This window comes from Zingiber officinale, unplaced genomic scaffold, assembly GCF_018446385.1.
Source record: "Zingiber officinale cultivar Zhangliang unplaced genomic scaffold, Zo_v1.1 ctg219, whole genome shotgun sequence".
In the NCBI taxonomy this organism is placed as follows: domain Eukaryota; kingdom Viridiplantae; phylum Streptophyta; class Magnoliopsida; order Zingiberales; family Zingiberaceae; genus Zingiber; species Zingiber officinale.
The window spans coordinates 76,140-88,503 of NW_024589896.1; the positions used below are offsets into that span (position 1 = coordinate 76,140).

The window sequence follows — 12,364 nt, forward strand, 5'->3', positions numbered from 1 at the left end:
GAAGACCGTCGAGCTCCGACGTTAAATATCGAGAGACGAGCCGGCGTCTATAAACGTCCGAGCGCAAGACCGTCGAGCTCCGACGTTAAATATCGAGAGACGAGCCGGCGTCTATAAACGTCCGAGCGCAAGACCGTCGAGCTCCGACGTTAAATATCGAGAGACGAGCCGGCGTCTATAAACGTCCGAGCGGAAGACCGTCGAGCTCCGACGTTAAATATCGAGAGACGAGCCGGCGTCTATAAACGTCCGAGCGCAAGACCGTCGAGCTCCGACGTTAAATATCGAGAGACGAGCCGGCGTCTATAAACGTCCGAGCGCAAGACCGTCGAGCTTCGACTGCAAGTGTCCGAGAAGTTCGCCGCCAATATTGTTCGACCGACTCTACGTTCCGCTCGGCTCAATGCCCAAAGGTACTGGTCGGCTTATAGCGAGCGATCCTTGCTAGCAAAGCGGAATGTTACGCGTCCGGAATATTTGCCCGAGCGGAAGGGCATGGCCAAGTACTTCGCAAGAATGCCTTTCGAATGCCAGAGGGGTGATAATAGGCGAGCGGGCAACACACATATTAATTAGCAAAAGGACAAAGTGCAAAAAGATAGAGTGCGCGAAAGGAAAGCATTGCATTAAAAATAAAATCTCAGGCCGAGCGGCCTAAGTACAAAAGGGATCATATTTAGCCGAGTGGCCAAATTACAAGAATTACTCGATATAATCGTAGAGGGTCTTGGGGATGTTATATAGGAGCGCCACCTGATCGCCGGCCGGAATATTGGTGGACTCCAGAAGAAGGCCCTTCGACTTCAGATAGGTCATAGTGGCAGTCATGGCCAAGTCGAAGGCTGAGTACATCCGCTCGCAAATTTTCTCCGAGAATTCGGGCGATCGGATGTAGCTCTGTCGCAGAGCGGCGACTCGGCTCGGCTCGGCATCTTGATATTTTTTGAAAGCCGCCTGAGAGCCTGTGAGGGCCTCGTTCAGATTCTTAAGCTTTTCCGCGTCGGCCGAGCGTCCCGCCTTCTCCCTATCGAGCTGCTCCGTCAACTCTTTTATCTTCAGCTCCAGGCCCCGAGCCTCAACGTTCTTCTTCTCCAGATCGGAGATAGCTGTATTCTTCTGAGTGGTGGCCAGGGTTATTTTTGTGTCAAGCGACTTGACTTGTTGCTCGGACTCGGCCAAGGCGTGGGCCTGGTCGGCTGTCTTCTTCTGCTCGGACGCCAGCAGAGTTTGAGCTTTCTTCAGCTCCTTTTGCAGCTCGGAATAGGAAGGGCCCTGAAGGCCGGACGGACCAACTGCGGCCTTCAGTTGCCGTAGCTCTTCATCCACCAAGGCCAAGCGGTTGGAAACCGCAATTTCCTCCACCCATCTCTGGCAAAAGAAAATTATAGCTATTAGAGGCCGATCGGAAAAAATGAACACCAAAGTTTGTAGATTACAAACTTACCCCTGTGGCCTGCTGCATATGGCTGTTAGCCAAATTTCCGAGGGGTATCAGCGCAGTGCGGGCCCGAGCATCGGCCCACATCTCAGCTAGGGGCCCTTTCAAGGTGATGGTGTGCTCGGGCGCAGATGGACGGTCGGCCTCTGGAATCAGCTCTTCAGTCGGAAGATGAAGAGTGACCCGAATCGTGCGGCCATGACCGGGGGTCGTCCGACCGGCTGTCGGGAGGGGATCAGAAGCCGGCGCAGAAAACTGCGAATGAATGGTAGAGCGTTGGACTGGTTGGCGAACGGGCGGAAGGGTGCTGATTGGAACAGCCTCCACTGGAGCGGCTGGCTCGTCCCAATCCGAAGGAGTCCGGTCGGACGAGATGGTTTCGGTCTCTGGCGCCTTGCCCCGAGCAGTTGCAGTGACCCGCTCGGATGGTTGGACCGCGGAGGTTGCCGATCGCAGTGGAGTCTCCACTCGACGCCTCTTTTGTAAGGGCTGCTCCTCCTCCCGAGCGGAACCTTCCTCAGGGGCAGTTGGTTCTCCAGAAGGAGTGGCTCCGCTGGCCACGTTTTGCTGAGAAGCAGGAGCGGTCGACTCAGCTTGAGTCCCGCTCTCTCCTTCGTGGGATCCAACCGGCTGGATGCCCAAAGCTTCCATTTCTTTGGCCGCCGCGGCTTCCAGAGCGGCCGCCTTCCTCTTCAAAACACCGGCCATGACCGAATCCATAACGATGTCCGCTGCAAAGAAAGGAAAAGAAATCAGTTAGCAATCAAAGCAAATGCCCAACCAAAGTTCTTACCGAAGCCGGTCGGAAGAGGGGTCCGTATAGGACTCAGCCCGAAGATGTACATCACTCCCTTGTGGAGAAGTTTGTTGATGTCAAGTCGCAGACCGGCCAGTATATTTGCAGCGTGGAGGTAGTCCGGTCGGGTCTTGAACTTCTTCAACTCGGGAGTGGGGGGCAGACTGACTTGCCACTGGGTCGGGAAGCTTGCCTGATTGGGCATACGGATGTAGAAAAAATAATCCTTCCAATGTTTATTGGAAGTAGGGAGTTTGTTGAAAAAGACCAAGCCGGGCCGAGCTTGGAACATGAAGGTGCCCGGCTCGGCTTGCTTGGGGTAATAAAAATAAAAAAAGACCTCCGGTCGGAGGGGGATGTTGTGAATCTTAAACAAAACGACAACACCGCAGAGGAGACGGAAGGTATTGGGTACTAAACTGCCGAGCGGCACCCCGAAAAAATTACAAACATCTATAATGAAGGGGTGCACAAGAAAACGAAGACCGACGGTAAATTGGTCTCGGAAGACACAGAAAGCTCCGCGCGGCGGCCTGTGAGGCCGAGCGGAAAGACCAGCTAAACGAATTTCGAAATCCTCTGGGATTTCAAAATTGTCTGTCAAAATATCGAAGTCCCGCTGTTCGAATCGAGATTGCATGGTGGTGTACCATGGGCCGAGCGACTGATCTGCGGGATTGGAAGAACTAGCCATGGGCCGATCGGAAGGAATTAAAAGGCAAAAAGGCAGGAAAAGAACAACAGCAAACGAAAGGAGGTTTCAAGGATCGAAACTGAGGAAGAAATGCGGAGGAAACACCGGAAAGGAGGAAGGAAAGCTATAAAACCTTACTGCGGGGAAAGGGATCGCGAAAGAGGCGCCGGAGAGCAGAAATAGGATCGCCGGAGCTCCAAAGCGCAGGGGGCAATGGTTGGAATCGCGGAGGCAAATGAGGAAGAGAAGGAAAAATGAAGAATTTATAGGGTGAGGGCCGGGCGGCCTCCACCGTGGGATCCAGGTCACGGGAATCAAAGCATGCATCGAGCCGTCCATTTCGAATCGCTTCGATCACATCAAAACACCACGCCACCGCCGCCGTACACCGATGGCAGTGCTCCACGTGGCATTCAATCATTCGGAGCATTTAATGAAAGCATGCTCAACCTTAATGTCGAAGATTGGCGCAGAATACGAGGAGATCCGGTGAAGAGCATTGTTGATTCGCTTAAGGCTGCCTCTATGGTCGGCCGAGCGGATGATACAAGCACGGAGGAACCGCTCGACCGGATTCTTAGTCCAATCAGTCGGACTATCCGCCTCCTTCGACTAGACTTGAAGGGAGGCAAGTGATCCGGTAGTAAGGCGGGGCCCATGTGAAGTCAACGTCATGTGGAAGCCACGATGGCGATCGTCCTTCGGAGAGGCGGGTCCGTGAGCAGTAGGAGAGGCGGTCCGGCCGGACGTCCGGCCGATGGAATCGAGCCCGAGAGGGATGGGTCCGATCGGCGCGGACGGACGATATCGGCTGATGGTTAAAGGCGCCTGTCGAAATCGTGGTTCCGGCCTCGATGGAAAAGGTCGTGGGCGGCGGACCTCGCGGGCAAAGCCATAAGGTAACACTGCTAATAGTCCCCATAAAGCACGTGATGGAGGATCTCCCCAAGTAAACCATCGCATATGTCCGGCCGGATGTTGAGGGAGCTGTCCGCCCGGAAACCAGATTTGGAGTAAAGGGGAAAAGGACAAGGAACGTCTTTTTCTGACAGCAGGTATGTTTCACGTGGGGGTCATACTCCAAATCTTGTGACAGGGGATTCTGCTGTCCCATCGAGGACATGCTAAGATTGTAGCAGTATGAGTTAGGGAAGCTCACAGACAAGTCCTTACTGGAGTATGGGCTATGGACACGTGTGCACCTCGGAAGGTGTACACTCACTTCTTCGCTGCCCTATATAAAGGCCCTTATTCTTCGCCGGAGGTACGTTTTTTACGAGTTCTGGAGCCACTTTTTCTCTCTTGAGCTTCGCCTGACTTGAGCGTCGGAGGGTCGCCGCAGGGAATCCCTTCCCGGCCCGACTTCTGTGCAGGTTCGCCGGAGCTGTGTTACCAGTCGAAGGTCCACGTCGACAGCCGGAGAGCGCCCCGTGCCCAGCGTCCGTTGGTTCAGTATTTGGACAGGATCAGTTAGTATGCTAAAGCTGAAGTTCTAAATTATATCAGACGGAGTAGTATTCGCTAGAAACTGCTGCTACTAAAATGATGCCCGCTAAAGTTGCCCAGAAAAAACTAGAGATGGAAAAGGTTTTATATGTTTGAAACACTTCTTTTTAGGACTGTAAATGAACTGAGCCGAGCTGAGATTTGGGGTATTCAAATTTGTTTAATAAGGTAATTGAGCCGAGCTTAAAATGAATCAAACTTTTGAAATGGTTGTTCAAGTTTGACTTGACTTATTTTTTATGAAGTTGAGCTTGTTTGAAGTTTGACTTGAGCTTAATTCGTTTAGATGCTATCGAGCTCTCAATTTAAGCTTGGTTTGAGCGTGGTTCGTTTAAATGCTATCAAACTCTCAATTCATGTTTGTTTGATTGATTATTGAGTTTGATAATTCAAACTCATTTGTTTATTTTATTTTATTATTTATTTAATGTATTGATAAAATTTTTACTAATGAATATGGTGTTGGTCCCCGTAGGTGTTTTGATGTGATCAACCAAGTTGGTTAGGTCCTGCTTTGTTTGATCCCTGTGTCTGAGTGTGCAGGAGCGCAGGAAGTCGAGCGGAAGATGCAGCTAGCGAGAAGGACGACACGGGAACGGAGCTGACGGGCTCGGTGCATCCGAAGGACGAGAGAGCTGCGGAAGAGTACTCCGGTGGACGAGAAGAACGTGCACGACGTTCGAGGGACGAGAAGCCGGACGAAAGCCTGCTCGAGAAGAAGGCCGGAAATTGGATTCGGGTGAGCCCTATTTCGGTTGGCCGGAATCACCCAAAAGAACGGGACTTCGGAAGACGAAGCAAAGAAGCAAGCAAGCTGGAAAAGCTGCAAGCCAGCTTGGAGGCGCCTCCAGCTTGAAGGCACCTTCAATCTGGTTGGAGGCGCCTCCAAGCTGGTCAAAACTGCCGTTGAGCTGCGAATAGAGTTCTATCCGCTGAAAGAGTTGGAGGCGCCTTGAACCTTTTTGGAGGCGCCTTGGACCCTCGGGATAGAACTTCCAGGAGCTATATAAAGGCCCCTGGAGCTAGGAAATAATCATTCAACTCAGTATTAGATTTCCTAGCAACTGTTGAGCTTTCTAAATGTGTAAAAGGCTTCTCTGCCTTTAGAGAAGGAGTTTTCTTACTACGCTTTTCATCGCATTGGATTAACAACCGTCTTGGTTGTAACCAAGTTAATTCCGGGTCTTCTCTATTTCTTTTTGCTTAATTATTTTATTTTATTGTTGTTATTTTTGAGTTGAAAGTTTGAGGTGGGTATACTTTTTATTTGCAGGCAATTCACCCCCCTCTTGTCGGGTTCCGCTGCACCTACAATTGGTATCAGAGCTAGACCGCTTCAGAAAGACTAACCGCCGACTGAAGCACAACGATCAAGATAATGGTCGGAGCAAATATTCATCCCCCGAAGTTCGACGGAGACTTCGCGACGTGGAAACGCCGGATGGAGGTATTCTTTAAAACCAACTTCGATATTTTACTAACTATGAAATATGGTTTTGAAGTTCCGAAAGACAAAGAAGAGCATCAGTGGAGTAAGAAGGAGCAGGCCAAGTTTGTTGCCAACGGAAAAACAGAATTCCACCTGCTGAGCGTGCTGCCACCATAAGAGGTAAGTCGAATCGGAAGCTACTCCTCCGCGAAAGACCTCTAGGAAAAATTCCTGGAGCTTCACGAAGGTACCTCGGAAGCCAAGCTAACGAGGCGCGACATCCTCCTGACCCAATTGACGAACCTCCGGATGAACCAAGGCGAGAAGGTTGTGCAACTCCAAGTAAGGATCAAAGAGCTGATAACGCAACTAACCAATCTTGGAGAAGAAGTAACGAACCGGGACTCGATCCGATACGCGCTCAACGCCTTCCCGAGAACTCAAGAATGAGCGTCCTTAATAGATGCGTACTACATCTCTAAGGACTTCGAGGTAAGTACTCTAGAAAATCTATTTTCAACTTTTGAACTTCACGAATCTCGAATTGCAGAGCCCATTGGAGTAGAAAAGACAAGTCAGAACATTGTTTTGAAGGTAAGAGCAAACGGTTCTGACTCTGAAGCCTCGATCGACGAAAACGAGGCTGCATTAATGGTAAGACGATTTAATAAGTTTTTTAAATCTAACAAATTTAGATCGCAGAAGCATGAGCGAAAAAGGAGAACGATTCGTTGCTATAACTGTAACGAAGAAGGGCACATTAAGGATGATTGCCCGAAATTAAAGAGCAAGCAGAAAGAAAAAGTCAAGTACAAGAAGCCAGAATCCTCCAAGCACAAGAACCTGAAGGCCACTTGGTCAGATTCGACGTCTTCCGAATCAGACATCGAACCCTTTTCGGGGTTAGCGCTAATGGCTAACCATCAGATAGAAGAAGAGTCAAGCTCAGAGATGAGCATAGATGAAGGGGGAGGAACATCATCAGCAGAAAGCGACGATGAAGGGGGAGCGCCACTGAGTCAGGTAAGTCAAGTACGCAATCTAACCCCGATTTAGTCTTTTCGCTTTATTAAGTCTCTTTCTAAAGACCTATTCAAATTAGAAAAAGAAAATGTTGAATTAAAATTGAAATAAGCAAAAGCATGTCCACTTGAGATGTACGATAATCTAAAATCAAAAAATGATAATCTAAAATTAGAAATTAAGAATTTAAAAACTGATGCATGCTTAAATAAATTTTCAAAATCAAAAGTTAGAATTTATGGAAAATTAAATTGGTACCTTAGAAATCATCAGGGTCAACTTAGAAGAGTGCCCAATAACTATGTACCCCCTAAATTTTTGAATAACCCTGTAGGAAGGAACCTCTATTGGGTTCCGAAATCAGTGCTAAATTAATTCATTTAATTAAAAGCTTACAGTGAGAAAATTAAACCTTGAGTTTCTTTATGGAAGCTTTGTCTAAGGAAGTGGTTGTTGCTCCAATAACCAAGAAGGCCTAGTGCCTCACCACGATCTGAAAGCTGAAATATCGAAATAAAAATGTTTAATTAACTTTCTGATAAAAGCATCCAAATTAGAATTAAATAATGCTTTGAAAAAGTTTTTAAACATTTCCTTAGAAATTCATTTTTTTTAGAAAAATGTCTCTTGAAAGTTTTACTTAGAATTTTTTTGTCACTTAAAAGTTTTACTTAGAATTTTTTTGTCACTTAAAAATTTTACTTAGAATTTTTTTATTCCAAAAAAAAAATCATTTTACTTAGAAATATTTTGCTTAGACATTTTTTCATCTTAAATTAGAAATTTTTTCTAACTTAAAAATTTCTTTGCTAAATTTTTTTTTCTGTTACCCCATTTTTGCTGTGATCAAAGGGGGAGATAAAGGTACAAGTTTAGAGAAGTACATGTTTAGGGGGAGAGATTTTTTAAAAAAATAAAAATATTTTTTCTGGTTAACTCTTACTTTAGTAGTTGCAATTTGATTTATTGCAAACTGATGCTTAATATGTTAGTTTAATAATTTTCTTTTAAAATTACTTTTCTGTCTATTTTAACCCTAACTTAAACTTGGGTTGATGCACATCAAAAAAGGGGAGATTGTTAGTCCCCGTAGGTGTTTTGATGTAATCAACCAAGTTGGTTAGGTTCTGCTTTGTTTGATCCCTGTGTCTGAGTGTGCAGGAGCTTAGGAGCGCAGGAAGTCGAGCGGAAGACGCAGCTATCGAGAAGGACGACACGGGAAGGGAGCCGACGGGTTCGGTGCGTCCGAAGGACGAGAGAGCTGCGGAAGAGTACTCCGGTGGACGAGAAGAACGTGCGCGGCGTTCGAGGGACGAGAAGCCGGACGGAAGCCTGCTCGAGGAGAAGGCCGGAAATTGGGTTCGGGTGAGCCCTATTTTGGTTGGCCAGAATCACCCAGAAAAACGGGACTTCGGAAGACGAAGCAAGAAGCAAGCAAGCTGGAAAAGCTGCAAGCTAGCTTGGAGGCGCCTCCATCAGGCTTGGAGGCGCCTCCAGCTTGAAGGCGCCTTCAATCTGGTTGGAGGCGCCTCCAAGCTGGTCAAAACTGCCGTTGAGCTGCGGATAGAGTTCTATCCGCTGACCGAGTTGGAGGCGCCTTGGACCCTCGGGATAGGACTTCCAGGAGCTATATAAAAGCCCCTGGAACTAGGAAATAATCATTCAACTCAGTATTAGATTTCCTAGCAACTGTTGAGCTTTTTAAGTGTGTAAAAGGCTTCTCCGTCTTCAGAGAAGGAGTTTTTTTACTGCGTTTTTCATCGCCTTGGATTAACAACCATCTTGGTTGTAACCAAGTTAATTCCGGGTCTTCTCTATTTCTTTTTGCTTAATTGTTTTATTTTATTGTTGCTATTTTTGAGTTGAAAGTTTGAGGAGGGTATAATTTTTATTTGCAGGCAATTCACCCCCCTCTTGCCGGCCGCCGCTGCACCTACATATGGTTCGTAAATATTGATTACAAACGTTGTTCGAATATTAACGAACTGAATACACCTACTAAAGTTTGAGGAGGGTATTCAAGCTTGTTTGTTTAGTTTAACGAGTAGTTCGAACTTGCTTGTTTAATTAATTTTGTGTATACTGAATGAACATAAATAAACTTTTACCAAACCGAACATCAAATTTATTTACAAACACTTAGTTCATTTACCATCTCTACTTCTCTTATATGATAAACAAACTTGCAATAAATGGAGTCTTTGGTTGCTCTCTTGCTTTATCTATGTAGGAATTGGGACATGTCGATCATGTTGATAATGAAGATAATGCGATTGATTTGGGATACCAAATGATATAAAGTTTGGTGTCTTAAAATGCTGCTTTCCCAAAGAATTATTAATTTGAATTTAGTAGGACACAATCAAACAAGTTGAGTGAGGTTTCCAAGGAATACGGCATTTAGTGACCTTCTCGATGGGTATGTTTCCTAAGAAGATGACAACTATATGCTTCTCTCAGAGTTTACATACAACCATCAGTTAGACTTCATGAGTTTACATGAAGCTCAAGAATTAAAAACAAATCAAGTGGCTAAGTAGTTAATTTAAGGAATAAATACCTGATGAAGGAAACCTAATAATTTCTGATGAAGGAGTAACTTACCGTCTGATGATTAGTCCACTTTAAGTGGCCTAGTAGATAATTTAAGGTAATTGAGTATCAATAACACATTCTACATGAGTTCATTATCTTGACAAAACTAGTAATGCGGTTCCAAATACATTCACACAGGAAATAACATGATCGATCAGCCTAACAGAAGTAGATGGGAAATAGATGATTTACCTATATGGGTTCTTCCATAGTTCCATTATCATGGGAGGTGATTGTTGATTAACATTTTTCCAGTCATCCCACAAGTTATAGCTTCTGTTGGGACATTTCTGACATTTTCAACACCTTCTGCAAATACTACACCCATGCCCATATGTAGGTGTGGTTCTATATGGCAGTGAAATGCCCAAACTCCAGGGTTGTCTGCTATAAACCTTAATGCCGTCCAACCGTAAGGAAAGATCACCACTGTGTTTCTGAGTGGAGGATTCTTCAGATTAAATGTTGAAACATCCTTCTCTTGGAATCTTCCATCCCCATACCCTAGCACCCAGAAGTCGTGCCCGTGCAAATGCCACGGATGTATTTCACTAACATTCTCTGCTATGGCGTTTGCATTTTGAAGGATTACGTCGATCGTGCTGTTGAATTGGAAAACATATGCGTTGGTACTTTGCGTCGTATTTTGATTTTTGGCTGGTCTCATCACATCATAATCTGAGGGGAAGCTCTCTGGCGGTATTTTAGTATCAAATGCATTCTTCAGATGATATCTCATGGACCCTAAATAAGGGGTGGCAGGAAGTGCTAAAGAGACATTGTTGATAGCCCACTTAGTATAACCATCCATTTTGTTCTGGGTGTTGAGCAAGGCGATTCGCTTGTCAGCGTTGGGAGGGGGCTTCGGTGCGCCCTGCCGGGCGAGAATCCTGTACGTGAATGATTTGCTGCGGGCATAGTCATTCCATAGTGGGGTGGCCGGGGGACTAGATTCCGGTAATTTTGATGGGGCATTCGGGGGGTAGTTTATGATAGCCAAAGCAGATTGTGTATTTGGTTTTCTTCCCCTAACTCCGACGGAAATCCAGTAGTTTGATGATGTTTTCTGGTTTGTAGTGACGAGCACCGAGTAACTTTCACCGGAATATATGTCCATATCATCCACGGTGAATGGTTCCACGTAGTTGCCGTCTGCTTCCACCACTGTCATGCTGTGATTCTGAACACGAGAAAAATAATCAGTGGTTTCATTATGGCAATTCAAATGACTAGTCGGCGATGGTTTAATTACTTACTCCGATGGCCAGATTCAGCGAAGCCAGTGAAGTGGCGCTCGCAATCCGCAGCCTGTATGTTTTGTTTGGAAGAACTTTGAGCACCACGGGTTCACAGTCTTTGCTTGTTAACTCGCATGCGCTGGATCCAGGGACAAGAGATGCGGCCAGGGAACAGTTAGTCTGCCCTCTGCCATTGATCAATAGACTCTGCACCCAAGCAAGAAGCGAAATCAGTGACGAACGAAAGCCTGATGATCGATTCCGTGTGCTGGGAACTTCTTAATTTTGTATCTGCAGAGACTAATTAAGCTCGTCGCTTACTTGGGGTTCTCCGATCCATTTCATTGGTCTGGAAGAGAGTCCAACCATCTGATCATAAATGCTTGTATGGTACCAATCACTGAGGAGCAGATTGAACTCTCCATCGTACTGGAACGGCTCCTCTTCCCCATCAGACACGTCCACTATGAGAGACCCGTACAGCCCTGCAGCTCTCTGCATCCCGTAATGCCCATGGTAGAAATATGTGCCGGCCTGCATCGAACTCCAACAAGCAAAAAAACAAAAGTCAACCATCTACAATTAACTTTGTCAACTCATTAGAAAAGAAAAAGAAAAAGAAAAATCTAATTAACCTTGTCGACTTTAAATCTGTAGAGAAAACTCTCCTCAGGATTGATGGCGCATTGGGAGATGGAGGCAGTCCCATCAGCCCAAGGTGTTCCATGCTGTTGAAAACAGAAACATACAAGGTTTAGCTGAAATTTCCAAACGTCGATCTTGTTATTGCTATGACTTGTGGTAGTGGAAAATAACTACTTGTAGTTCTTGTCCTTGTCAAAGTGGTTTAGAGTTTCTTTTTTTTTTTTTTTCTCTCAGTATAACAACTCCTCTCTTCTACCTTCGATGTAAACATGCCGTTAGCTTTAATGGGATGGCTCGCACACGGTTGTTTACCTGTCGGATACCGTGCCAGTGGATGACGACTCCTTCAGTGTGCAGAGTATTCTTCAGCTGGAGATGAATCGTGTCGCCGGCCTTGGCGCGGATGGTCGGGCCCGGGAACTGCCCGTTGATCGCCATCACCAGCTTCTCTTCGCAGTCCGGCGATGCGTATATGTAGCCCACCTCCCATTTGAAGCGCCTGACGGTGGCTCCGCCGACGGCGTGCAAAAGAACTGAGACGACGCAAGCGATGAGCAGGGCGTTGGCCATGTTATCTGTGGTTGAGCTGAAGCTTGAGGGGAGGAGGAGAACCAAACAACAAAAGTGAGAGGAGAGGAACACAAATGGCTCTTTGTATAAGCGAAGGAATCACTTTATTTGTTTTTTTTTTTTTCTAAAAAAAAAAGAAAAAAAAATTGGAGAAAGGTGAGAGACATGGTAGGACTAAAATGATGACAAGATAATACTTAACCTCGATTCTATTCTATAAAAAAAGATTATTTGTAAAAGTGCTTGTAATGAATAGTTAAAAGTTCAGTAGGACATAATTATGTGATTCATTTAGAGATTTTTTTTTATAAATATATCGTAGTTAGTAATTGAATCATAAATATTTAAATGATAATTTAACATCTTTCTATTACATCATACTCAATACTCGGGAGCAACGTACCTATGACTAACTAAATTTCATAGTAGA

General features: G+C 45.7%; 1 protein-coding gene across 1 annotated transcript; it reads right to left on the reverse strand.

Annotated features, from left to right (window-relative positions):
- Window positions 1-9,494: 9,494 nt before the first annotated feature.
- Window positions 9,495-11,992, reverse strand: LOC122036821 (L-ascorbate oxidase-like). The gene is made up of 5 exons (XM_042596243.1): window positions 11,677-11,992; window positions 11,355-11,447; window positions 11,041-11,253; window positions 10,738-10,926; window positions 9,495-10,661 (listed from the first exon to the last, which is right to left on the reverse strand). The coding sequence occupies exons 1-5, from the start codon at window positions 11,932-11,934 to the stop codon at window positions 9,702-9,704; spliced, it is 1,713 nt and encodes a 570-aa protein (XP_042452177.1). The 5' UTR covers window positions 11,935-11,992; the 3' UTR covers window positions 9,495-9,701.
- Window positions 11,993-12,364: the final 372 nt, after the last annotated feature.

What these genes read in the sequence shown, in the direction of transcription:
- LOC122036821 (XM_042596243.1), bottom strand. Translation starts at nt 11,934, where the DNA reads ATGGCCAACGCCCTGCTCATCGCTTGCGTCGTCTCAGTTCTTTTGCAC. An exon ending in ACTGGCACGGTATCCGACAG is followed by an intron (nt 11,448 to 11,676) that starts GTAAACAACCGT and finishes TGTTTTCAACAG; the next exon opens with CATGGAACACCTTGGGCTGA. An exon ending in ACAGATTTAAAGTCGACAAG is followed by an intron (nt 11,254 to 11,354) that starts GTTAATTAGATT and finishes AGTTCGATGCAG; the next exon opens with GCCGGCACATATTTCTACCA.